We start from the raw sequence: 26534 nt of genomic DNA, 5'->3' as shown, positions 1-26534 counted from the left end.
AATCCTCGTGCCAAATCCTCACCTAGCCCAACACGGTCCTTATGCACATACACAGATTCTAGACTTGCTGCAGAGCAACTGTTAATGAGTAGATGGCAACTGCGGGAGAGGGAATGGGCTTTAATTCTAACCTGAAACATGTGGGCTGCAAAAGGCTGCTTTTGGTTAGGAAACACTGATTTTCCTGAAGCCTATTAAAATTATATTGTCCAACCCTGAATGGATGAGAAAGAAGTGAGCAAGAAGTTCTACCTGACAAGTTTGAACTAGAAACAGGCAGAGCCATGGCAAGAAAAAACAACCCCCAGATCCACAGCTTACCTTTTTGTAACCACTTTATTTGTGTGTGTGTTTCTATAAACATTTTAACTACTGGACGTTTCATAAACCATAAAAACAAACCTTCCTACCCCCAAAATGCAATCAATCCAGCTTGTCGGTCAGACAACAGTGATGCTGCCAGGGCAGGTAGGTGGTATCCCTAGATAAAGTCCCACTGGGCGTGATCCAGCGAGGAGCTCACTGCATCAGATCCTGAGCGTCTTGAGCGACAGAGAGGAGACAAGTTTAAAGACCCGGTTGCTCTCCCCCAGGGATACGACAGGAGATAAAAGGGGGGCGAATAAAGAATTTCCCTTCATGGAAAGTCAAGAGTCCGTCGGAGATTGTTGCGACATCCACTTGCAGGATCAGATGCCGTGGCCTCGGCAGGTTTTGGAGAGGCCTCACGGGCTGTGTCGGTGCTAGGGACTGAAACCGATCAAAATGCTCATTCATTACAAACGGCCCAAATGCTCCTTAACGCCTTGTTTGCCGGGTGCAGGTGTCAGCAGCAGGCGCTGCTTAAAACCAGCTTGCTCACTTGCGAGGGCACAAGTCTGTGGGTGCTGATTCCTCAGGGCGGGCAAGCCCAGCTGTAAGGCACAACAGGGAGGAGAGATGGGGCGTCGGGAGTGGCAGGGGAGGCCCAGTGCAGCTGGGTGACCCAGCGCTCATCGCCAAGTACCCCGTTGTCCCAGAGGAAAGCACCGTGTCGCACGAGTGATGCGGAGCAGCACATGGTCTCTCAGTTCCCCAGGTTCATGTCCGCGCCGTGGACAAGCCAAACCAGGCGGAAACAGATGGCCAGAAATCCAGTGCCCAGGAGATCCCCCAGGGCAGTGAGGTAGGGGATGGAGAAATTATCCGGATCCAGCGCCTTCCTCCACATCAGGCGCACAATTAGGTCAGCCACATAGAGCAGGATTCCCACCTGAGGAGAGGCAAGACAGGCCCTGCTGTGAGGCAGCAAGAAGGTAATGCACAGCCTCCCTCAGCTCACAGCCAAAATAACGTGGCCACAGCCAAGGTACCAGAGCTAACAGGGATCGCCGAGAGTTAACACCTTCCCCAGAGAACCACTGTTTCTCTGTGGGATGGAGCTGCGCTGGGGTGGCTGTAGCTGGCTCACACCCTTGGGCACTGCGTTGCCTGGCATCGTCCATGGTGCCACAGCCCCATGCGGCCAGCCACAAGTGTGGGCACCACGCCTGTACTGCTCACCAGCATCGCGTGGCCCAAAACAGGAGTCTGGCCACACCAGACTGGCATCTCCCAAAGGAACGGGTCTCACTTCCCATGCCATGAATGGGAGTGCTCCCATTCACTCCACCAGAAACAGGGCTGCTGCGAATATGCAGGCAGCCCCAAAAGATAAGTTTGTAGCCAGATTTTTTCTCTGCATCCTTCTTTCTTCCATTAGAAATTCAGATCGTGTCTACTTTGTTTTTCCTAAAAGTCTCAGTGGACAACCAGAGTTTGAGGCAGTTTTTACATCAAAGTTATCCCAAGCAGCACTGACATGTTAAAAAAAGAAAATAATTTCTTTTTTTTCATCTCAACAGTTTTAAAATCTTTGTTGTGATTTCTTTTAATTCCTATTTCATTCCCAATTCTGATAAACAGATGGAGGAAAAAAATACTTCAGTTAAAGATTAAAGACTGTCTAGTTAATTGAATTAAGAAGGGAGAGAGAGTTTGCACCCCACATCTGTGGTCCCTCCATGGGAGACCGCAGCACAACAGGAACCAAAGCCAGAGGCGGCATTTCTAAAGGTGCAAGCTGGGTGGGGGGAGAGGGAGGAGAGATGGGGGAAGCAAATTAAATAACAGAATCACAGAAACTAAAGCTGGATGGAAACTCAAGACTTTTATACAGACCATTCCTTTGCCTCAATACAGGATCAAATATGCCCACATCTTTCCTGACGGTCGTTTGTTTAACCTATGTTAAACAACCCTCAAAGATGGAGATGCCACACTCTAAGTGATCAGTCCCATGGCTTTTTTTTTCTGTTCTTGTTTTTCCCAAGGTCTAACATAAATCTGTCGTCTTCCATTTGAAACACATTATTTCATGTTTCATCCCTAGTGTCCACAGAGAAAATGTTATTCTGTCCCTCCCTACAGAAACTTGGTAGTTTAAAGGCTGTTAACCAGATTTTTCTCAAGCCTTTCTTCGCTGGACTACCTAACCTCAGTCCATTCAATCGTTCCTCTGAGGTCATGTTTTCTAGGCCTCTCATCTTTCTCTTTGGGCTTTGTCCAGCTGACCCAAACTTCCCCATCTCTTTCTTTCTGTCTTTCTTTATAAAGTATAATGGAGGGGAAGAAAGAATCAGTTTGAGTGTATTCTCCTCCGCTGGCCTCCATGGGAATCTTTCGGGGTCAGTGGCGTTGCTGGGACTCTGCTCTTTACGCTGTCATTTATTCTGCGTATTTTCATGCTTGGCTCTGGTTGAGGAGTTACCTCGATGCATAAAGAGAAGAATAAATATTTTCCCTTACAACTATGGCTGTGCTGCTGGGCTTAGGGTTGTGAAAAGGTCGAGAAAAACTGATTGCTTACACACACAAGGAATTCACCCACAGACACGAGGCTGCTTGTAAGGCAAAGCGAGAAGTCAGCTACCTCACCCTGCAAATTAATGAATCACTGATTTAAAAGGGCAAGCGAAGTCAGAGCCTTTGTGAGTTTAAGCAACAGCCGCATGCATTTCTGAGTGAGACGACAAAGTTTACAGGGCAGGAAAACAGCGAAAGGGAACAGGCAGAACACATTGGATGAGCTGCCCATTGCCTACCCAGAACTTTTACTTTTGAAGATGAACTTCTCAGGCCTGGTTTTCCCTTCGCTTTTAACTCATGTGGCCCTGCCCAGAGGGATCCCTAGGTCTTCACCATGATATGTGAAACTGGTTTCCAAAATGAGTGGGGAAACCTGCTGGCTGGGGTTCACAGCTTCTCACTTGCCCCTTACTGGGATAACCAGTGGCACTCTAGAAATACTTGGGCCTTAGAGACTCAAGGAGTGAACATGGTAAAACAAGGTACCACCTACAGCAAGAGGTACCTCCTTGCTAAGTGTGTGTCTGTGCACTTATGCAGCTCAGTGGATGATGATAACTTGTTCCTCATCTCATGTCTGACCCCTCACCCTTAAGGGCAGCGTGCTCATGTGGGAAACCAGACCCTGGCAATCTGGGTGAAGTATTACTGGATCCACAGAAGATACATGATGCGTGGTAAGAAGCACACCTGAAATGACTGGAAATGTGGGCTGCTGCTGGAAGTTTTACCGTGACTCCTGTTTAGCCTGGAGACTGTTCTGTTTTCACAGTATCTGAGAGGTTCCTTTTGGACGGGGTTTACCTGCAGCAAAGCAGCAGTCAGATAGAACATCACAAAGGTGAAGGACAGAGACGTGTGGCCTCCTTGCAGCAGATGGATGGTGTAGAGGAACACAAGGTGCCCTGGGATAACCAGAAGGAACAGGACTCGGGCTGACTTGGAATTCACCTCTGCAGAGGACAGAGATAGAAACAGCAATGACAGTGGCTGCAGACAGTGTGGGGGAGGACAGGACGCAGCTGCATATTTTAATGCTGGTACATAGACTTGGGGCTGTCTCCTCCCACCAACCACACTGCTAACGCCTTTTCTAGATCACACAGCAATCTGGAGCATCTGCAGTATCAGCCCAGCAGCTTTGTCTAGCGCTGAATCTGTGCACCAAAGACATGCTCCATACTGATCCACTCCACTTCTTCCAAACACTCCTCTCAGCTGCTCTCTGCCTCCCACTGCTTCTGCTCTGCCTTGCTGCAACCCACTTTCCCAGTTTTTAGTTTGCTTAGCAGTAACTCCCAGCGTAGCAGGGAAAATCAAGAGGAACCTGCAATCTAAAAAGACAACAGACCCAAATCCAGTTTTGCTGATGCTTAGGTTTATCCATTACTGAAGATGGAGGAATTGCTGATTTTCAGCAAGGTTATGCTCTGTTCACCCCTCTGCCCACAGCTGACGGCTCTAGGCTGGCCATGGTTAAAATGACTTTCTATTAGATCAAATCTGAGATTCTTTTTCAATTACTTTCTTTAGTAAAAGTAAGTACTTTTACTAAGTACTGAAGGCCAATTTCTTTGCATGCCAGTGAGCAAGTATACCACAAGCCTTTTTTCAAGCTGCCTACTGCAAAGATGCTTCCTTTCCGATCTGAGTATCTTCCCTGTAAGGGGGAAAGGGAGTTCTGCCTTTGAAACCCACCTAGTCCTTCGCCAACCAGGCTTGATAAAGGAGCTATCTGTGATGACAGGCCTTGAGACATGGACACCTAGGGTTCAAGGTCTACCTGATGAGAAGAATGTGGTGCATGGGTTGGGCCAATTCTGCCTCATCTTGTACGGCAAAACTCCAGGCATGCTCCAGAAGTGCAGGAATGTGGAAATACGGCTGGCCTGGATGGCGACCAGATTCCCTCCAACACCTATGAGGACAAAACACAATAAACCTGTAAACCACCTTCACTGCAGCAGGAAACATCAGTCTAAAACCTAGCCCAAGGTGAGTCATTCTGCATTCACTTACAAGCTCACTAAGAGCAGCAGTGAGAGAAAGAGAAAACCTGATCCCACATGTCATGGTGGTGCTCCGCTATTCACCTGGCAGGAACAGCTCTTAAAAATCAGGAAGGCTCCAGTGATCGTCTCCTGACTGCTTTATTGGAAACAGCTTCCCTTGCTTCCCAGCACTGGCTGTAAATGCCACGTGGCCTCTGAAGATGATGTAATTGCACCTGGTTTGACGCAGTCTGTGAGCAACACCTGGGGAAAGCAGTGCAGGCAATGGCAGATGCTGCTCACGGCCACTTCTTGGATCTACTCACCCAGAAAGCCATTATTGTTTAAAAGACAGCAAACATCACAGAGAGTGATTATATGTCTGTCTGAAGGCATCTAACGCACTTGCTAAATGAGAAGGAATCATATGAGAATGAATCAGAGCCCAAATATGTTAGGTAATTAAAAGGCAATTAATTCCTTCCAGACTGATTAATTCTAGCAAACATGAAAAAGCAGCTACACTTTCCAGCAGAAAACAGACGGATGATGATCTGTGGAGCAGACCTCCACCACCCTGAGTATTTGCAGAGTAGAAATGCCACAGAAAAGATAATGGCGAATCAGATCCTACAGGCTTCTCATATTTTCCCTTCCTTGAAGAAGGAAATGCTCCATAATTAAATGTGAGATTTGCCAGAGCGGAATCAAACTGAAAATACTAAGACTAGCTCAACACAGCTCAAGATGGGAGCTTTCTGAATGGTGCACTGCCACGCTTTGCAGGACTCCCCTGCACATGCAAAGTGAAGAGCTACCTGTGCAAAGACACGAAGCACTCGTAACTCTGCCACCAGCTCTGCCAAACAGGTTGCCCGCCCCCACAGAGCGATGTCTGGGTCAATCATTGTTCAACTAAATTGCTGTTGATGTACTTTCCTAATCGGGCTCTTTGGCTAACCATGCTGGAAAGAGTTTGTCAGCAAGGTGGCTGTCTTTATGCAGATCCAGTAAGGTGACAGCTGGGTGACACCCTCTGACACTGCAAGAGGACACCACGCTTTGAGGGTGGCATGAGGCCAAGCCTGCCCCAGGAACGTGGGTTTCCCCTGGAATGGGCCTGGCCTGCAAGAACATTACAATAGCAGAAAAATAACCCAGTGGATCCTCAGCGATGCCAGGATCCCCAGCAGTTTGTACTGGTATGTGTGTGTATAAAAGTACTGCAAGGCTTTGAACAAATACAAATATACACACAAAAGATGTTAAGAGATATATATTAAAAATCCCTACATATAATCCATATATATATTCTTTTTTATATATATACACTCACATGTAATCTTAATATATTAATCTTTATCAACAATCTGTATAGGGGATGATTGCACAGCTCAAATTGCTGAGTGGAGAGAGACAGGGAAAATGGATTTATTGTGACATCCTCAGTAGGTTTGATGTTATGAAAGCAAAGGTGTCAACGTAGCTCTCGGAGACAACTATCAGATGCTGTTAGCCCTTCCCACAGCTCTGCCAGTATTTTTCAGCCCTGCCTGCTATTTTGCTCCAGAGACGCTTCAAGATACGAGTAAGTAGGGATGTAATGGGGACCAGTAGCTTCACTTCTACTCGTGATGGGAGCAGGGACTTGAACACAGACCTCTGTGTAGGGGGCAAGAGTGGATACCATAACCCTTGGGGAGGAGGGGGAGGTATAAATAAAAGCATGCGTATAACCCCCCCTGCCCAACCTACCATTAATCACAGGTGTGAAAACAGCCATTCCTTCAAAGTTTGGGTCAGTTACAGTTTTGTCCAAGATAAGCCCACCAATGCTGTTAAAAAAGGACAGGCAATGAGGGTGGATCAATCTCTCTTCCCAGGGCAATTCCTACGCTGTGAAAATAGCACACTGAGATGAGTTACTGGTTCTTCCCCATTGCCAGGGCTGGACTATTCCCCATTTACTCTTTTTACTGCTTGGTTTTCACCAATAGATAGCTTTACAGGTTTTTTTAATGGCATAATGAGATCAGGAAGACCTCCTTGCCCACCCGTGAGCAAAACTGATAGTAGCCAGGGAAGCTTTATCATTCTCCCCAGAAGTTTTGCTACACTTCTATACTGGTCTTAGCAGTTTTTTAAAATTCTCTCCCAGATCTCACCTGGGTCTGAAAGATGAAGCACGGGAGGAGTGAACTACCTGGCTCTACATTCACCAGTCTTCTGTCTTTACAGCTGGATAAAAATGAGGTTGAAGTCTGACTATTTGTGATAGTCATCATCTCCCTTTTTCGTTTCCTGGCCTGCACCCACATGGTGCATGGATGTGCAAGTGAGACTTAAAAATGATGACTTGCTTTTTCCAGTCATTTGGGGGCTCCTTATCTGCTATCTCACAGCCCATTGGAGGGCCACCAATGGCTGAGAAGCACTGGACAAATACCCTTCTGCTGTCCCTTCCAGTTTCATTTTTGATGGCTTTCTAAATGAGCATGGGGTCTCTCTGCCTCTGCAGCATGCATACACGTGTGGGCTCGGGAGCACTTCCTCGGTTTACCTGCTGATGCTCATTGCAACAATGACCGGCTGCCATCCAGATTTCAGGACTTCAGTAAGGGAAGGACTTTGCTTGGCGATAGCAACCCAGAGAGGGATCATGACAATGAAGACAGCACAGATCAGAGGAGAAAGGTATTTCATATCTGGCAAGGAAAAGAAATCTTGAATTAAATGTCCATGGCTTCACAGGTTGCCAAAATCATATTGCATAAAGTTTGGAAGAAAAGCAGCAGGGCTCTCACTCAGACTGAGTTACGTTAGCAGAAAAATCACATGAACCAAGATATTCCCCACAAAACCACCTCACTCCACCACAGAAATCCATAATTAATCCCTGAAACTCGCTGCTAGAGGGTGTTATTTGAAAATCAGCAGGATTCAAAGCAAGTTATATCTGAAGATGAGCAAGTCTCCATTTCCATCTCCAACTAAGCAAGACAAAAAGTTACAAAATTTCTTGCTTCAGGGTACAAATCAAACAGCAGGGCAAGGGGAAAACTCCTGTGTGCAAGCTGTATCACACTTACGACAGACACCTCACGCCTTCACCTAAAACAATAGGTAATAGGTACTTTTAGTGGCAAGCTAGCAGAATTGCTGAGCAGCTGGTCTGCTCTATAGGAACAAATGCTCTCTTGCACGTATAAGCCAGTTAAGATCCAAGGTTTCTTTCGTGCTAGCTTACATGTGTTTCCATTAGGTGCTTTTTCCATTCGGTAGGGGCATAAACTTGAAGTGACCTTTAGAAGCAAAGGAATTAAAAAATAAGTAGATGTGCAGCACTAAAAGAAAATAAACATGACTCAGAAGCATGAGAAACACCTTCAAGCAATGGGGATGATGCCAATCCTTTTGATATAAAAATGCTTCTTCAACAAAGCTCTCCATCTGGTCTCTGTGTTGGGGCCAAAGCCAGCGGGTTGTAATGCAGACTTTGCAGGTAATCTGGGAGATGAAGCAGGCTCAAAGTGTGCATTTTTCAAAATGACATTGCCAGGGCCTCAGGCTACCTGGATGAGATAGCACTGATGTGATGGTATCCTCCATGAATCAAGGGCTCTTACACAAAGAGGTGCACTCTTTACGTGTGGCTTTAGTCGGCACTGAAATGCAACCACTTCTGGGGTGTAAATAGCTGCTGCTTTGTCAGTGCACTTTACCACCTGGAGCCATTTAGGACAGATGGGTTGTATGACAGACTTAGCTGCTGTACTGGATCTCCCCCCCACACCTCTTGTTGTTTCAGGCAATTAATTCCTTCTTAAATAATGCAGACACAGAGCACTGGAGTCTATCAAACCTTATCAAAGCCCACAGAAAGACTCCTGGTAGGATGAATGGACTTCAGTCTCCACATTCCAGTTCTGCCACATTCTCTCACATACAGTCCATATGCAAGCTGCAACCCTTTGGCACAGTCTGTATCTCCATTATGCAGGACTGGGAAGGACCAGGGTTGATTTTTAAAAAATTGAAAATCTTCATTGGCAAAAGGGTATTCCGCAGAAGGAGATGGTGCTGCATCAGATGGCACATAGTATTCCAAACTTTACAGACTCACCGGTATTTTTGAAGGATACATTTTGATTGGACCCAGAAGTTTTCACAGCATGACCTGTCCCCTACTACACACTGGGAATGGAAATGGATTTATTCAACCACCATCAACAGTGCCTTCCTCCTCCCTACTTCACTTCATGCTCCCAACGACTAGGTGTCTGTGTGCTGAGTATTTTCCATCTCAAGAGGCTATTTAAACTACTCTGAAAACATCATAAATGCTCTCTGGTCACAACCATAGAAGTTATCATGCTGTTCCGCCATGTGCTCTCTGGAAGATATTATCAGAGGCGTAGCAACTGAAAGACAAATTAGCTTTACAGAGGTAGGTGTGATGGCGTCATGGAAAAAGCCTATTAAAAAAATGCACCTCTCAAGCTCAAGCAGTACTGGACAGAAGTGATTCGTGGGCCTCTCCCTGCAACGTGTGCTCCTTCACTCCCTCACTTGCTGGCATATGGAACGAGTTATGCAAACGGAGAACAGCTGCTTCGCTGCTTCTGCTCACAGTCTGAAGCAACAGTTTGGGTTTCAAATGGTATTGAGTTTGCTGGATCTTTTTATTTTCCTGTTTCTATTCTAGGTTAGGCTCACGGTAAATAGCCTAGCACTTTACAAGCAACAGTCAGGCATATATCACCAAGTTGCAACATGTTTTGAGCTTTTCAGTGTCAACAGGTGCCCAAGTCTTTGCCACCCAACAGCACAGCTAACCCACAACTCCTACTCAGAGTCCTGTGAGCATAAAACAATGAAGGACTGCCGCCCTCCCTCCAAGACGATAATATCTTGTTCATCTGCGACTCTCCACATGAGAAGATACAAGAATATTTTACAAATGCCAAAACCCTGAAATAGCTTTTTAAGGAAGGACCTGCTATTACCCATGCACTGAAAGTAGTTATGCTTGGCTAGTGACAGACGCAGGAGCAGAATCAGTGTCACATATGTCAACCTTCTGTTCCAAAGCTATGCAATACATGTTGGTCATTTCTTTGACAAATCCCAGTTGTGTTTCTTAGGCTCTGCCTTCCAGTTTGCTACTAAAAGAGAGCCTGGAAAAAGCCTCTTTGGTCATTTTTCTACCCCAGCAGTATGACAGCCTCCATTCTGAAACATCCCAGAAATGGGTAAGCACCCTGCAATAATTTCACAAGGATTCATCCCTCCCTTGCTGAGCTGTAAATCCCTGCTAAACACTGTACCTATGTATTTGAAGAGTGTACTGCTGATTCCCGCCAGCAGGGAAAGGGTTATCAAGTCTCCAAGGCTTGCTGCTATGGGTGTGGCGACATTGTCTGGATTGATCCCAACTTTCCTTGCTCCGATGATCACGCCAATCATCACCAGACCTAGAAAAGACACAGAGCAGGCATCACAGAATGCATCCTGCTGTGTTTCACCCCAGAGCTGCTGTTCTGGTTCCCAGAGGGACACAGGGTCTGGGAAAAGCAAGACGCAGATTGCCCGTAGTGGTACCACGCAGCTGGAGATTGGACATCCCCAGGAATTTGTCCTCTTGCTTTCACCAACCTGAAGGGCATGACTCTGCCCTTATGAACTGCACCAAAGGCCCAGAGGCACACAAGCAAATTCCAGGGATCAAAGGAGATATCAGCAGGCAGCCCAAATGTAGAAGCTCCCCTCCTGAGCAGCCTAATCTTTGCTGCCTTGAAGCAGGACCAGACACAAAGCACACTCACAGATAAGCACACAGCAGGCATGCGGCAGCCTCCTGGTGCCATCCCCTACTCTGGATTCCACAGCACAAAGATATTTTCCATATTAGACCAAAATTTCTCTGAGTTTGAACCACCAAGCAGCAACGAGCTTCCTTACAGTAGCCTGAATTAGCCTTTTGGCCCGGCCATCAGACCGACCCCTCACGTCCCAGAGTCTTTGGGGCTGCTTTAATTTGCACTGGGTGGATGTTGATGCTGTGAGCAGCTCCAGAGTCAAGGGGTTATGGAGGTGGCCCACATCACCTCTCTTCCCCTGTCCTCTGAGCTGCACCTGGAAAATTCAGCTGCTTTTCAGCATTGTTGGAGAGGAGGGAAGTTTTACTTGCCCAGGTAAGTTAATGAGCACAAATCCCAAACACTGATGAACATGCGGGAATCCCTCAGCCATCAGATCTCTCGCAGGCCTGTGGAACAGACACCTGGAATAAACCCTGCCTGGCCAGCCACCACTGCTGTGCGACTAGCAAGGGCAGCCTTGAGACAAGACACATGACATCTCTTCAAAGTCCTTCCGTGGCTGAGAGGATGCACCAAAGGAAGCTTGAGAAACGGTGGTTCCCTCCAGCTCTCAACGTCTCTGTGCCTGTTCGCACAGGCCCACCAAAGCTGAGCGTGCACAGGAGCTTTGGCTCTCCCCTAAGAAATGCCACGTGTGCACCTTCCCTGGCACAACATCCCTTATACAGAAACACATCCTCACACAACATGGCATTCTCCACAAAAGCCTTCCCAGACACCCACGCTCCCCTGCCCACAGCACAGTTGATGCTGCTTCCCTCCCTGGTCATAAAAATAGCAGCTTCCCATCATGCACACTCACACACCGGCTGCCTGTGACCACGTCCAGGGAAGAAACTAATGCTAGCTGAAAGCCTGTGTTGGTACAGCAGCAAAGCCTCTCTGTACCACACCGAGCAGGGAGATTGAAGGGAAGAGTTTAATGTAAGCTGGGCTGCTGTTCTTCTCTTTTAACAACTGCCTCATCCCATGTTTTTTATCAAAGGCATCTACAATCACCCTTTGACTCCAGCTTCAGGATATGCACTTGCTCTAACTTGTCCCTTTCATTTAGAAAACTTGCTGTATCCAACTCTGCCAGCTCCCCCTATTCAGGGTACCATGCTGCCCTCGTATGGCAGACTACAAAATGATCATCTTCAGGCGACACAGAGCAGCTCCTACCCACCCACCCCGTCACGTTTCCCTTGCAAGGGGAATAGCCAGGGGAGTGGACTGCCTGGCTCAGAGCTCACAGCAGGCAAGCCACAGGGCTGGCCGCCATCCTCCGCAGGGTATTGGGTGACTCGAGTCCACCTCGAGTGTGGTCTGGAGTTGTCTGCTAACAGACTCTCAATATCCTGCTTTGTGCATGGCATTGGTTCACTCTCCCCTAGGAAAGGGCCAGTGTAGACGGCTAACGTGTCACCCAAGACACATGGAGAAAGCATGTGCACGTGTGTGTACACCCACGCATCGCATGGTATTTTTTGTGTGTCAGGTGAAGTGGGACGTTTTGATTGCTGCTGTGGATGCCCAGAGCCCAGCAAACAACAGATCCTAGGAGAAGAGAAGCAAAGGCAGGATGCAGAAGGGGTGAAAGCAGCAGACATAGGACTAATGCTTCCTGCACCCCTGCTCCCCGTGCCAGACCAAAGGGATGTCAGCTGGGCCTCCCTGGCAGAATGGACAGTTTTTTCCACATCTGAGTGCTGCATGTTTGATCTGAGGAACAAAAACAACTCACCAAGAGAAAGTGCAGCTATGAAGGCCGTGGTCACGCTGCTGGCACACAGCACGGCAGCCTGGCTCAGCTCCAAAGAGCCCTTGGAGATGGCTCCCAGGATCACAGCAGCAACAGCAGCCAGAAGTCCCACCACGGTGGCCTGGACCTAGGGGCCAAAAGACAGCTGGTGAGCAATCATCCGCATCTGCTCCCTGGCAGTCCTGGCTCCCTGCGACCGCAGCATTTCCACACAACCAAGCCTTGCAGAGATGCTGATTGCTTATGTATTTAAGCAGCATCCCTGTAAGGCTCCACTACGTTCAAAAAAAGTCCTGACAAAGTTTGGAGAAAAACTCTGGAGGCCTGCAAAGGGCAGATAACTTTTCAGCAAAGGACACCGAGTCCATCAGCAAAGGAATAGCCCTGGTCAACACAAAAATGGGCTCGCCATCAACACAGCACTCCTAGCAAGCTGAAAGCTGTGGAAGGAGATAAGGGAAAGCACACAGACACATGTTGCAAGCCCTGTGGCCTTGCCATGTGCAACCTCTAGGCTGGTTGCTGGATTTTAATAAGCAGAAGGAGCTACAAGAGTCACATTTCTCCCATCTCTCCCCTCCCGCCCAAGGCTGATTCCCAAACACTGCAGTAGACGACAGGCTTTATCTAGGGGCTGTTGTGAAACAGGGATTGTGCCGCAGCTCCCCCTGCAAAAGGAGTTTTTTTTCACTATTTCAGTTTGTCCACAGAGGCAATGAATGTCTAGATGTGTTTTGCAGCTAAACTACAAGCTCTGGGGCCACACAGAGCTTTATTGGAGGTCAAGTCCTGGGCCCTGCTTGGCTCTGTTGAGAATACCTGCCCCAAATCAACAGCTTGGGATTCAACACTGCTGGGAACAGATGCTGTTGGGCTGCAGCACAGCAAGAGAAAAGGGCCTTTTTCCTCTCCCAGCTGAAGTGACTCACCTGGATAAGGGCTAAATTGCAGGTGGCCATTTTCCATTGCTTCTGGGCATCATCCATCTGTCCGGTGTTAGCCTAGGAGCCAAGAGAGACACCCTGAAAACCTGTTCCTGTGGCACAGGTGGCTGCTGAAGGCAGCTTCACCTGGTCCCTGTGGGAAAGGAGCTGCGAAAGCCAGAGAGAGGTGAGCGCAGGTTGGCATCTCCCAGCCATCCCTTCCTTCTTGACACATCTCCACATGCTCCAACTCAGTGTCCCAGGAGTATCGGCGGCTCACATGGAGGTGCAGGGGCATTGCAGGGCACCCAGCTAAAGGTGGAGTGGGCACATCCCGCACAGACTAAAAGCTGAACAAATTAAACCATTTTTCCTCTTTCGTTCCCCCTAAATGGCTCTGTTAAGCTCCAATTTCTCCCGAGACATGCAATACAAACAGCCCAAAGTAATCAAAACTGCTTAGGGAGACAGGAGAAATCAAATCCAGAGTAGCAAAAGCTACTGCAGGTCCCAAGAAGCCTCGGTCTGCTCCTTCCAAGGTAGGATTGCTGGGAAGCCCTGGTCTCTCAAGGATCAATACCCACAGAAAAGCAATCCAGTACTGAAGCTGACAGCTGTGGAGTCCTGACTTTGTCTCCTTCATGTGTCACAGGGCCCCAAATATCAGCAATCGGCCACCCAGGGATAATTCACCTTCAAAGCACAGATGGAAATTCTCTGTTCCAGTTACAAAATGAGGGCAAACGTATTATTTTAACACTCACACACCACTAGTTTCTACTTAGCAGAAAAGGGCATGTCTCATATGCACAGCGTGGTTATATAAAAGCATAATCTCCTGATGTCTCATGCTAATCCCCCCCTCCCCACACACACACCACCACCACCTTGTTAACACTCACAGCAGTAGAGAGCCTGGATGCCAGCGTCATCTCAAGATTACCCTTCAGGCCAACCAAGGCAGGAACCAGGATAAAAACTTCCGTAATTGTCCGAAACACATCCCAGTGCTGGAAGAAAACAAAGGCAATGACCTCAGTCTGTGATGCTGACCAGTCCAATGCTATTGCTTCAAAGAGGAGTGGGTTCCCACCTCACCACCTGCTCTACAGGTGCCTGCTATGCGCGTGGGGCAGATGCTGCCCTGGGCTGGTTGCATTTTGGGATTGAAGGAAGCAATTTTTAGCTTGCAATATTCTTTCCGATCTCATGCACAGCAAAGCACTGTCCTAACAGGGAAGGAACTTTCTTCCTGAGGGCAGCAGAAGATTTTGGAAAGCCACAAATTAAAGTGTGCCTTTAGCATTAGCCAAGAACAACATGAAAAATAATTAGGGTTCACAAGCCAAATGAAATACAGCATCCTCTCCATCCTTTGTACTGACACTAGATACAGGAATGCCTATTGCTATCCAGACTTATAAGAATAAACACAAAGATCTGGAAACGATCTAACAACAAAAAGTTGTGTCTGTCTTTTTTTACCAAATTTCTAACTAAGCATCTAAGACTGGTGGTGGGAGGGAAGGAGATTTTTGTATCTCTTCTCCACAGGCAGTTTCTAAATCTTCCTGTTACCAAGCATGCTCCCAGCACAGCTGGAAAAAGGATTTTGAATTAAGATATCCCATAAGCCCGAACTGCTGGGCCAATATCTTGATTATCATTGCTCCTCTGAAGCCGAACTGTACAAAGCTGTTGAATCAGCTGCAACAATAGAAATGATCTGAAACCTTAAGAAACTTTGTTGATTAACACGTCTTCTGTAATTTATCTACCATACAGTGCCTTGGAACATAATTCATTCACCCCCTTTGCGTTCAAGGATGTTGGCAAAGTCCCACTGTAGCCAGAGAGGTTCACATCAGGATGAAATCACAGAACGGAGCAGCTCACCGTGAAGTAAAATGAACTAGCCCAACATCTAAGAGCAGAATACAAGAAAAAAAGAGCAGCTGCAATGAGTCAGACCAAAGGTCCATCTAACCTATCCTTATCTCCACCAATAGTCAAATTCAGGTGTATAAAACAAGAATCTACAAGTATGACAAGTAGATGGGATAATTCTCCTCTGTATTTTCCAGCCTATGACTATCTGCCACAGGGTACTGAGCTGGTGGGTTTTTTCTGCACACTTACCAATGTTCAAAGGATTTTTCTTTCAGGTACTCATCCAATCTACCCCCTCCGACCCATGTGCCATCCTGTGGCAAAAATTTCCATAGTTTAGCTACACGTCATGTGAAGGATCAACTTGTTCATGAATTCTAACTTGTCACTGGCTAGTATCATATGACAGTCCCAAATTCTGGTGCTAGAGAACAAAATGAAAAATAGATCCCTGCCCACCTTTCTCCACATCCATTGGGATTCTATAAACCTGAAAATCCAGGAGGTTGGACAGACTCGGTAAATGTCGACACATTCAGCTGTCAGCCTGTTGGGAAATATATACAGGGTGTAACAGCTCGGTGTTTTGCTCTGGCTGTGCCATGGGAAGCTGTGGGAAGCCAGTGGTGTGGCTGTCTGTTGGGAAGACCTCACAGCTTCCTTCTGAGTCAGGATGAATGAAAGTGGGGCTGAGCCAGCCCTGAGCACATGGTGCAAGACACCCCTCAGAGGTGCAAATAACAGGCAAAACATAATTATCAATATAAAAAGGCACATTTCCTGGCAGTGGTGACCTGGAAACAGGCATGTTTCAAAATGTTAAAGGTACGTTACTGTTGAGTAAATAACAGACAACACAAGAATAGTCACCTTACTTGACACACTACCATTTTGTTTGAATTTGTTAACATGGAACATAAATACCTGAGAAAAGCTAGGGGCGGACATCTCTTTTAAAGATTCAAATCCCCCTCTCTCCTCTCTCTTTAATTAAGAATAAAGATCCAAACACATCTTTGACACCTTCAAAAGAAAGAGGAGAAAAAACAGACTTCATAGTCACAATGTAAAAAACCCCAATCATTTAAAATACACAGGCGTGCAGACATTCATATTTAAGATCTTGCATATTTTGCACACAAAAAAACATATAAATAAAAAGCAACAGAAAAACTCAACTGTTTGTCTTTTCTGTGCATGTCACCTCTGGGAAATATGACTTTGTTATATTAATGTAAGCTCCAATCCTTGTGTTCATGATGAATTTTGCAGGTCTCAAGCCATCGTAACAGATGTTTCAGCATATGAGGTATGATTTTTTGGGACTCTGCCTTACATATAATTACACTGAAAGGCTTTGAACAATTAATAAAGAATCACACAACTGTACTAAGAAAAAAAGCTGACTTAATTGCCTCCATTTGAGTCTCATTAGTGACTCAGCAAGAGCCTACGGACAGATTCATAATGATTTATACCACAGTAGCCAGGACTCCATTGTGTTAGAGACTGCAGAAATACAGAATAAACAGATGATCCCTGTGCCATCGCCTTGCAGGACTGTCAGCTGGAGAGGCAGGTGAACGTGGCAGGTTAGAGCTGTGCAGGCAAGGAGCTGCCTGAATGAAGACAGCTGGATTAAGCCTAGGAAGCATCTCTGTCCTTCGAGATGAAAACTGGCCTAGAAGGAACAGAAACATTCCCTGCAGCATTGCAAACCCACACAGGGACACTGAGCCAGAAAGAGACTCCCACTTCGCGTCCCCATAATGGAGTTACAGCCCTAAAGCTCAGCTCCAACGAAACTTGGTTACCCCATGATCCACTGCAGCTGGTCCCCGTGCCAGCTGGATCTGCTCATGGGGTCCCATAGAGGAAGAGAGGCTATGATGTACTGAGGCAGTGTTCCCAGCTGTGGTCTAGCCCCACTGCCTCTCCTTACACTGTCCTCACAGTGCCAACCATGTCCCACCTCTCCACAGCATCCATCCTCCCATGGCAGCAGCTAAGAAACCTCAGAGGTTTTCCACTGCCCTGAACAAGTCAGCAGAAAGTTCAAAAGATCCTGGACTATAAAACGCAAGCCAATTCAAAATCCTTTTCAATCCTAATCATCTCATGGGCTTTTATCAACAAAGGACAGGGATATCTTATGTCTGTGACTTTTATTTGGACTGTGTCCCACTGCAGTGGTGTGGAAGGGGAGAATGAAAGGGAAGCTTTCCTCCTGAATTCTCTGGTTTGAAATCTGATCGTCCAGCTTCAATCTGATTCTTCACCTTACTGTAAAAGAGTGGGCCAAACACTGGCAGGGCCCTGCAAGGTCTCCAGTAATGCCAGCCAGCCCGGAATCCGGATTGACCAGCTGGCCAAGGATCACTGGAGCAGAGGTGGAAACGTTCAGCAAGAAAAGACCGGCCCTGTACAGAGACTGCATCATCTGCACAACCAAGAAGAGAAAACGGGAAATAGCCATTTCTTTGGGCATCCTTTTATTACAGTACGAGAGACCCAGGTTTGAGCCTTGGGGTCAACTGGGCTAGACAAATCTCTGTTGATTTTTTTTTTTTTAACAGTTCTTGGTTTCATCCCAGGACAGATCAAAAACTGCTAAAATCCTGAAAAAATTGATAGGACACAAACAAGCAATTTCCACTTTGTTCTCCTCTTTACAACAACATCAGCTCTGCAAGAGAGAGAGAGCCAGCTGGACTCCCAGCACAGAACCACATTATTTCAAGATAGTTTGTATGTAACAAAACAAGGGCAGCACCATTAAACTCACATGTATGCTCTAGATACCATCCTTGAGCTTGCCCATATATCTCCCTGTCAAAGGCAGACACGGAGTTTCCAAAGAATGTTTTGCAGTGACTGCAAATAGGGCAAAGCATTCCTCAGCCACACTATCCCCTGAAAAATGGGCAAATCACAGACTCCTGACTAGAAAAACCTGTAGTTTCAGTAGTGTGAGCCTTCATGATTACCAATATGAGTCTTATGGTACCTAGCCTCAAGCAAACAAACTCAGTCTCAGGTTTTAGTTGGACAGGACAGTGAGTTTCTAGCTCTCACACCTGCAGGAAGAAAAGTTGAAAATAAACAGCTCAAAGACAAAAAGTAACAGAAGAATAATCCAAACATTTAAAGGCTAAGATCTCTGGATTTTCCCAGCTACTGGTTTTGGTTTTAAATATGGGGTTGTTGATACCATGGCAGCTCACTTCACTTCATCTCTCCTGTGCCAGTTGTGACTCTCAGTGCACTAGCTCCCTCCTCTGGGAGCTGAACCCATTGACTGATGGCTTCTATTTCAACATAGTTGGAAACACCTTCACCAAAAAATACACTTCCTGTTATTTGCTTCACACATGACCCCATTTTTAAGAGTCTAGGGAACAAATACACAAAGTAGTCTGCCCTCTGGTCTTTAAAGGACACATGCAACGTAGATATACATGGCTTATGTTTTCCATCAGTTTGGATACAGTTACGTTTTTGAACGGAGCCCAATTCTTAGCAACTGTGTTTGATTTCTTTTAGACAAAGACCTATTCACCTGCCAAGGGTATGGAGTGGGTATGTACTATGTCTTCATCCTTCTCTGAGATAACTGCTAACTATTAACATAACATCTTGGGTAGTTTGAGAACTTCTGTAATGCTGCAAGACAGGTCTGTGCCTAAGCACAGCACAAGGTGGAGACGACAAACACAGCATAGCAACAGCATGTGCCACTCCAGTTAACCCTTCTTTTATATTCCTCATATTCCGTTTAATTCAACTTCTCTGCCTTCTTTGTTTCTTCCAATGCAAGAAAAAACAGCAAGGTATTGTCTTTCCAAACACTCAAGTATCCATATTTAGCTCCTGCTGTGGTACTAATGCCAGAGAATCCAATGTACTCCAGTGAGCTCAGAGTGCAGGATATATCCTTGGGAAACTCTGCCAGCCTTTTGATTTGTAAATCCACTGGCATGAGATGCCCAAACTAGATCAAATTTTGCATTTCTATTTGTGCCACTGGTACAAAGGAAAAGACAGATAGGATAGATTCTGGTTGTGGGCACAACGGTGTAAATCCAGCAGCACTCCTTGGAAGTCAATGAAAGTTATTCCAAATTTGCACCCACCTCAGAATCTGGCCAAGAAGCACTCAGTTTGTAGGCAACGCTAATCTTTTTATGCTGGCATGCCTCTCATCACAGTATCTAAATGCCTTCTAGACCAAAGATTACATTAGGTTGTTTGCAAAGAACTGAAAGCATAAACTTGCCTTTAAGTGAGACAGGTAGTTAACAACAACCCTGACCTAGATCTCCTTATCAGCAGTTTTTGAAGGAAAGAAATAATATCATGCAATAGGGGAATATGCCGCAGTCTGATCCCAGTTGCTTCATAGCAGTCATCATCGAAGTGTTTAGCTAGATACAGTAAAGGGAGCACCCAGTCTAACGCACCGAGGGCAGTGTCAGGCAGCCTGTCTGAAAGCCACTATCCCACTTCACAAGGAGCCCATGTACTGATCTAAAGAAAATGAATAGTGTCTCTCTAGCACAGGAAAAGCCTACAGCCAACCTGCTGACAGGCTGCTTGGACCACACACATTAAAAACAAAACCGCACAAATACTCAAGGTCAGTGAATTAGCCCACCCTCTCACTATAAAGTTGTCTAACCACATGTACCTACTTGAACAACATCCATCAAGAGGCCAGCAGCCACCATGCCCAAGCCAGCCAGAATGAACGGCACGAAAATCTGGGAGGCAATGGAGAATGAAGTCTCTGGGAGAAATCCACTGGCTGACCTGGTCAACTTGCAGGTGAAACCTCTCAGCTTCTTGCCATGGAAGCACAGTTCCAATTGTAACTGGGTGACCACCATGGTCAAACACCGTTACCCCATGCTCAGCAGGGCAAATGGGGGGAGATCAGGACATTACACAGATCCTCCTGGTAGCTCTCTTCGAAGTCTAAAGAAATGTTTTTCTTCAAACTACAGCAATGATGCCAAATTGCTTTAGCTTCTTCTCCTCCGAGGAGCACGTCCAGAGGGTTGCAGCAAAGGTATCCTCCAAAATTGATTCAGCTGGGTTGAGCCCAGGTGACAGCAAACTTGATGGACACTATTTCTCCAATTTATATCCAGGGGGGAATTAAAAAAGAGAAAAGAAGATTGTGGAGATGTCTGCGGACGAATAGAAATGAGCCCACACCCCATTCAGCTCCCACCACCTCGGTAAAAACCAGTAAGACCTGCTCAGGCTACAGCACTGAAAGAGTGACAGGTCATGCAAGAATCCCTCAGCGTGCTCAAACGCAGTAGTGTCCTTTCTCCTCAGGTTACATTTCTTGTCAGACTGTGGCTCGCCTTTGATACGATGGTTTAATACGTAAGCCTGCTGTGAACCAGCCCCAGTTCCCTCACTCCCACCATAAGCAATGCTGAACTTTTCTCACTGTCCCAAGGCCGAAGAGGTCGGGAGTTAACAACCAGGATCCATTTTGCTCTCCTTCAAGGTGAAGAAAAGTCAAGGAAAACATGAGTCCACATTTCTCACGGCTGACGATATTACGCAGGTCTCATCCCCAGGCAAGTGACACAGCTAAGCCAGCTGGTGAGAGAAGAACAGCCCTTCTAGACCCCAGCCCCTCTTGTCCCCTCCATGGTCTCCGCAGGATGTAACAATCGGTCTATGCCAGCTATACCTCTGAATGACTGGCTTTCGGGGGAAAAAAAAAAAACAGAGAACCAGCCAATAAGCTTCAAAAGCGAACACCCTTATCTGCTGTCATCACTTCAACTTTCTGCTAGTTTGCAAAGGCCAAGATAAGAGTCATAGCCAGAGCTTATTTAAGGTAGCTCTGTAATCTCACTACACCGCAGGCAAGGGAGAGAAAGGGTGAATGTTTCCATGGCATGCTGTGAGCTGGTCTCCCTTCCTGTCCTAAAGTGAAACACGCTGCTTCTGCATTCTCCCAGGAAGATACTGTCTTTGAGAGAGGGGGTGTCACCCCAGAGTCTCCATGGTCAAACAGCTGACACAAGGTCAAGAGCTGCATCATGGCCACATACGGCCAAAGAATTTGTATCCTGCTCAGTAAAGACTTCAGCTCAAAGTCATGCATGTGGGGAAGGGAGTCAGGATATTCTGTTGGGGCTCCTTTCTAATAATTAATTTGGGCACACCAATTGGATCAAAGGGTCAAAAAGTTTTAAAAGCACAATTTAAGATGGAAGAGCATAGGCTTGGTTTCGTACATTGGCAACTGAGCTTTTTCACTATTCAACCACAGGTTCAAATCCAGCCATGCCCCAGTGAAGGCAAACAAGTGAAAGCAAGTATTCAAGTGGTAGGCACAAAAGATACAGGTTTCTCAGTCCAGTTCAAAGTCAGTGTTTAAATTGCATTGCCTTACTAACGCTCTGCAGAGAGACGTAAAGATTCATGGCCTGCGGACTCTGTCTTGTGACAGGGTCCCCAGTTTGGAGCTAAATTCATTGGCAGAGTTGGACAGAACAAGACACGCTTTTGCCTTGCAGATAAATAGGGAACTGAGGAAGCTCTCAGCCATTTGGACGGTGTGTTTCTTTTGGTCTGAATTCACACAAACAAAAGCACAAAGCCTAATGGGCTGAGATGGTACAGCAGATCTCTCTGCAAGCACGGCAGGGTGGAAAACAAGCCCTAGCTACAAACGGGAGACTCTGTCCTTTGCTGCTTTCTAGGTTGATATTTTGGTACAGCCCCCGAAGCCTTCTCCATCCCCAGCTGGCTTGGTGTGTACGTGTGTCTCTTCCACCTAACAACGGTCCAGTTAGCTGAAAGCTAATAAGGGAGTACCTTTCAGCTAATCTAACTGGAAAAAAAAGCCCACAATAGCTGGAAGAGGGAGGTTAATAAAAATCCTGTAATAATCACACATGACCCAACCTCTTTATATCAGCCAGGAACTGAGAAGTGACAGCATGAAGGCCCAGTTCTGGTTAGAAACTCACAGAGGCTTCAAGGAAATAAAGGACAATTTCTGGGCAACTGCTATAGGTTTTCAAAGGTCTGATAATGTGCATACTTAGTCCCATATGCCACTGCCAACTGGATTGCTGTAAGGCAGAAACATTAATGTAAAGGAAATATTAATGAGCCTGAATGACTCAAATGCCATTAAAATACACAGCAGCAACACATCCTGTACTAAAGCGTCAGCCTGGCAGGGTTTATGAGTTTATCATGCTTCGTCTCTCTCTGTTTCTAAGCAAGCACCATAAAAAGCCTTCAACCAATGAATCAGTATGCAGAGAAAGTAATTGGTTCAGGTGACCTGCCTGTGTACACTGGGTCATTTTATTATGTATTTAAGGAGCCTCTGATAAAGATCTGCACCGTATTTGTCAGCAAAGAGATGCATCATATTTTCCTGGCAAAAAGATATACCATATTTGTCCACAAAGAGATGCATCAGGTTTGAGAAGAAAAGAGAGCGTTGCTGAACAGCGGGAAAAAGATTATAACTAGTTTGGAAAAAAAAACCCACCTCATGGCTGCACCACTCATCATGGCAAAACCCGGGGAGGTACACTGCTGCCCTTCTCTGCACACAAAGAATCATAAAGGTTGGAAAAGACCTCTAAGATCATCAAGTCCAACCATCGACTCAACATGCTTGCAAACTAGCCAACAGGTGGCATTGCCCTGGAGGAGCCAAAGCAGAAACAGCCTCTTTGGTGGGCCCTGACTCTTATTCTAGGGCCTCCATCCACTGCCACAGTACAAAAAAAGAACAGAAAGATGACAAGTGCTAAAGAACACAGTTTCAGAGGTACCTGATCATCCGTGCAAAGAAGGGACAGGGATACCAGTGAGTGCTCTTACAACATGGCAGTGTTAGCAACAGACAGCATTTTTCTAACACCTTAGACTCATGGAAGGACAATGCTTTTCAGGGACCATATGTCCCAGTTGTTGGGGTAGTTGGAGTACTATGACTCCTGACTCTGTTAGCTCTCTGTCAGATCAGGCTGTGTAATTTTGTTTCTTACCTTGCTCCTCTCTTCCCCACTTTAGGAAAGGGCAGAGAAGAGAGCTTATGTGGAGAGACTGAGAGCTAGCAGATGGAGAGTGTCTGAGGCCAAAAGCCTCGCAGCATCTCCTGTTGCCCCACAGAAACAGCAGCAGCAGCAGGGGCAGAGGCCAGGACTGGCTTAGAAAGGAAGGGCAGTTCCTAGCAGCAGCGAGTCCACGATAAGACACGCTCAAGTAGTCCATGATCATGCATGAAAAGTCACTGTGCTAATTGCCAAAGGCCTGCTTTTCCTATGAGATGTTGTATGGGTTGATTTCCCAGCGCTAACATGAAAGCTCTTTGTAAGCTCTTTATCTGCATAAAACAGAAACCAGACTTTTGCAGTTTCAGAAGGTTTGCTTCACATTCTATTAGTGGCTCAGTCCTTCCTAGAAAAAAAAATACTCTAAGGGAAGAAGTGAAAGAAAAGCACTCCTCCAACATCATAAACCCATCTGCAAACTATTTCACGCTTTAGTATCTCACAATAGGAGGTAAAAAGCATTTAATGTCAGGGATCCATAAGAATGGGCAGGTCTGAACAGTCTAAAAAATAAAAATGTAAGTGGCTGCTCAAGGCTCAAGACTCTCAGAATGACATCTAAGGAGACAAAAAGTAGTTTGCCACTGGGTTCTGGATTTGCCTTGGTGTTTTCTGACCTGACTAGACATTCTGCTGGGCATTGAGTACATGCTAAGGTCAGTTAAGGATACCATGTCTCTCTTAAGCCTTTATAGCTCTTCTAGCTTAGGGAGATCAGCCCAGGGCTAATAGCAAAAGAACACAGCTCCAGATTTGTGAAAGTTGTCAATGCAAGCACAGTAGTGTCCATGTCACTGTATCAGATAGGTCAGGGCAGTCTGACCCAAGAGCTAGCTAGTCAAATAACAAGGGTTAACAAAAAGGCACGCAGCAGTAAGAGTCACCTAGAGTGCAAACGCATAGCAAATTATAATCTGGAAATTAACTGCAGCTTTAAGCTGTCCAAAATCAGGTGCTCACCGCTACCTTAAAGCTCTGTATTGCTGCACTATAGGAGGAAAGGTCTGGTCCTGACTGTCACAGAATCAGAAATCAGACTGGAAGATGACTCAAGGATTTGAGTCATCTGCTACAAGGCCTTAGAAAAAGATGTGGTGCGCAGGCTGGGCTGGGCTGGTTGTATGAAGTGTTAACAGTGCTGGGCTGGCTAGCTCCTTGTGCAATGAAGCAGGGGATGCAGGACTTCCCAGAGCTACAACCTACTGCAGGAAAGCACTATGTCACCACAGCCCTTGGGGCTGCAGCTCAGCCATCCTCTTCCCAGGACGAAGGTGAAATCTTTGCACAGGGCTGCACCTTCCTACACAGATGCCTCAGATCCTCCACGTGGTCTTCAGTACCATATTGTCTTTTATCTCCAGAGGAGAAAAAGGGCCAGAAAAACACCATACGCTGTCTCCTGAGAGCTGCACAAAAGTACATAATAGCTGACTTCGAAGGACATGTTAGCACATGAAACTGCTGCAAATCCTCCTTTACTTTGCCATCCCCAGAGCAAATCCCCTGCCTCTGAAGAAAAGTCCCCCACCTATCCCATGCCAGGTACATCAGATCAGTTTCTTTCCCTTACCTGAACATAATCCAAAACCATGCCTGCCAAGACCATGCCAAGCCCAGCTAGGAGGTATGGCAGGAGCACTTGCAGGCAAATTGCGATGGCTGACTCTTCCCGCGACTTTGCCATGGCCGCTTTCTCCTCAGCCAACAGCTTCTGCTGTGCATGCAGAGAGACATCCTCTGCCTCCTGGCTGCCAAGTCGGCTCTCTCTGTGTTTACCCTTGCTCTTTGCTTTGTGCCTTGATCGCTCTCCATTCCTAGTCCTGCCCTCTTTTCTCCTCTGCCGAACTTCCTCACCTTTCATGGTGGCTTTCTTGAATCACAGAGTTTTTCTGAAAAACAAGTCAGAAACAATGAGATAACAAAAAGAGGCATCAGATGGGTCAGAGACAGGAAATCCTTTGTTATTTTGTCCACTCCACTAACCTGAAGGCAAACTACCACCTACTCCCCAAACCCTAGATGCTCTGCTGACCCAAATAGTAGTACTTAGTTTACCTTCAACTTTATAGTGTCAGATCAATCTCTCTTTCTGTAATTGCATCTCTTCCTAGGCCTGTGTTCACGCTGGAGTGCTTGCTGTTCATCCTGGCTCTCACCCTGAGAACGCCCAGAAGGATGCAGAAGGTGCTGAGCACAGCCTGAATTCTGGACCCAGCAGCTCTCACACTGGGAGTCATGAGAACTGAGGAGCACAGCAGAGTCCAACCCTTTTTAGGGTCTGACCCCTAGCCATGAAATGGGAGCAGTTCACATCCTAGCATCCTACAGTCCAGCAAAGGACTAGCAGGTATGTACTATGCATAGTACCTAGCACCTAGCATAGTACAGCTAGCTGTCCACCACTCCTCATTAACAGTATAATTCTTTGATCTTCTTTCTAATCTGCATACTTTTTCCTCCTTTTGCGCCTTAGTTGACACGCATGCACTATGTGACTTATCTATCTACAGAGAAGCTGCCATGACCCCACAGCATCTTATAAGAAAAAATAAACATGCAAAATTGTTACCAGTCACCCTTTTCCTGCCATCACATCTCATTTCTTGGTATAACTGTCATTCATCCTGCCTGCCCCACTGCTGGCCCAGGCAGTGCCCCAAATCTTTCCCCATCACTTTCTGCCAGCACTCATCTGGGTTAACCGCTGGCAGATGTTCTCTGATGCTCTCATTTCCAGGATGGGCCCCTAACGGCCTAAGCCCCTGCACTACCTCAGGTAGGATAGGATCAATCCTCTTCTTGCCCAACATCTGGGGAGCAGAGGAAACTGCTAGGAGGCCCCCGTCACGGCTGGGGGGGAGGGAAGAGGGATGGACAAAACAAAGTCCCCCTCTGCGGGAGGAGGAAACCCGGTCCCCGTTCCCCCCCAGCGCTTACCGGCTCCTTGCCCTGCCCGTGGTTCTGCCCTGCTAGGGGCTCTGCCCGCAGGGCCGCGGGCGCAGCCGGGACGATGCAAACGCGGGAGGCGGCCGCCACATCTGGGGCGCGGCGGCGCGGCTCGCAGCCCGCCCTGCGCGGCGGCCGCGGGTTCGAGCCCGGCCCCCGGCCGC

The 26534-nt window shown here is 46.8% G+C and overlaps 1 protein-coding gene across 10 annotated transcripts; it reads right to left on the bottom strand.

The window, feature by feature from the left end:
- Positions 1-317: 317 nt before the first annotated feature.
- SLC41A3 (solute carrier family 41 member 3) lies at positions 318-26534 on the bottom strand. Of its 10 annotated transcripts, none has more exons than XM_075158878.1 (11): positions 26362-26534; positions 24995-25313; positions 14329-14436; positions 13433-13504; positions 12486-12630; positions 10205-10351; positions 7438-7582; positions 6633-6712; positions 4670-4804; positions 3691-3839; positions 318-1252 (listed from the first exon to the last, which is right to left on the bottom strand). In XM_075158878.1, the coding sequence occupies exons 2-11, from the start codon at positions 25283-25285 to the stop codon at positions 1067-1069; spliced, it is 1458 nt and encodes a 485-aa protein (XP_075014979.1). In that variant the 5' UTR covers positions 25286-25313; positions 26362-26534; the 3' UTR covers positions 318-1066. The 10 variants fall into 10 exon arrangements, 9 of the variants coding, with proteins under 9 accessions (XP_075014979.1, XP_075014977.1, XP_075014983.1 ...); XM_075158876.1 differs by having other exon boundaries at positions 3577-3839; positions 26362-26474; XM_075158882.1 differs by lacking the exons at positions 24995-25313; positions 26362-26534 and adding exons at positions 16241-16339; positions 20008-21052 and having other exon boundaries at positions 3577-3839.

Source organism: Calonectris borealis, chromosome 10 (genome assembly GCF_964195595.1).
Source record: "Calonectris borealis chromosome 10, bCalBor7.hap1.2, whole genome shotgun sequence".
NCBI classification, from domain to species: Eukaryota; Metazoa; Chordata; class Aves; order Procellariiformes; family Procellariidae; genus Calonectris; species Calonectris borealis.
This window is presented reverse-complemented; position numbering and strand designations above follow the sequence as displayed.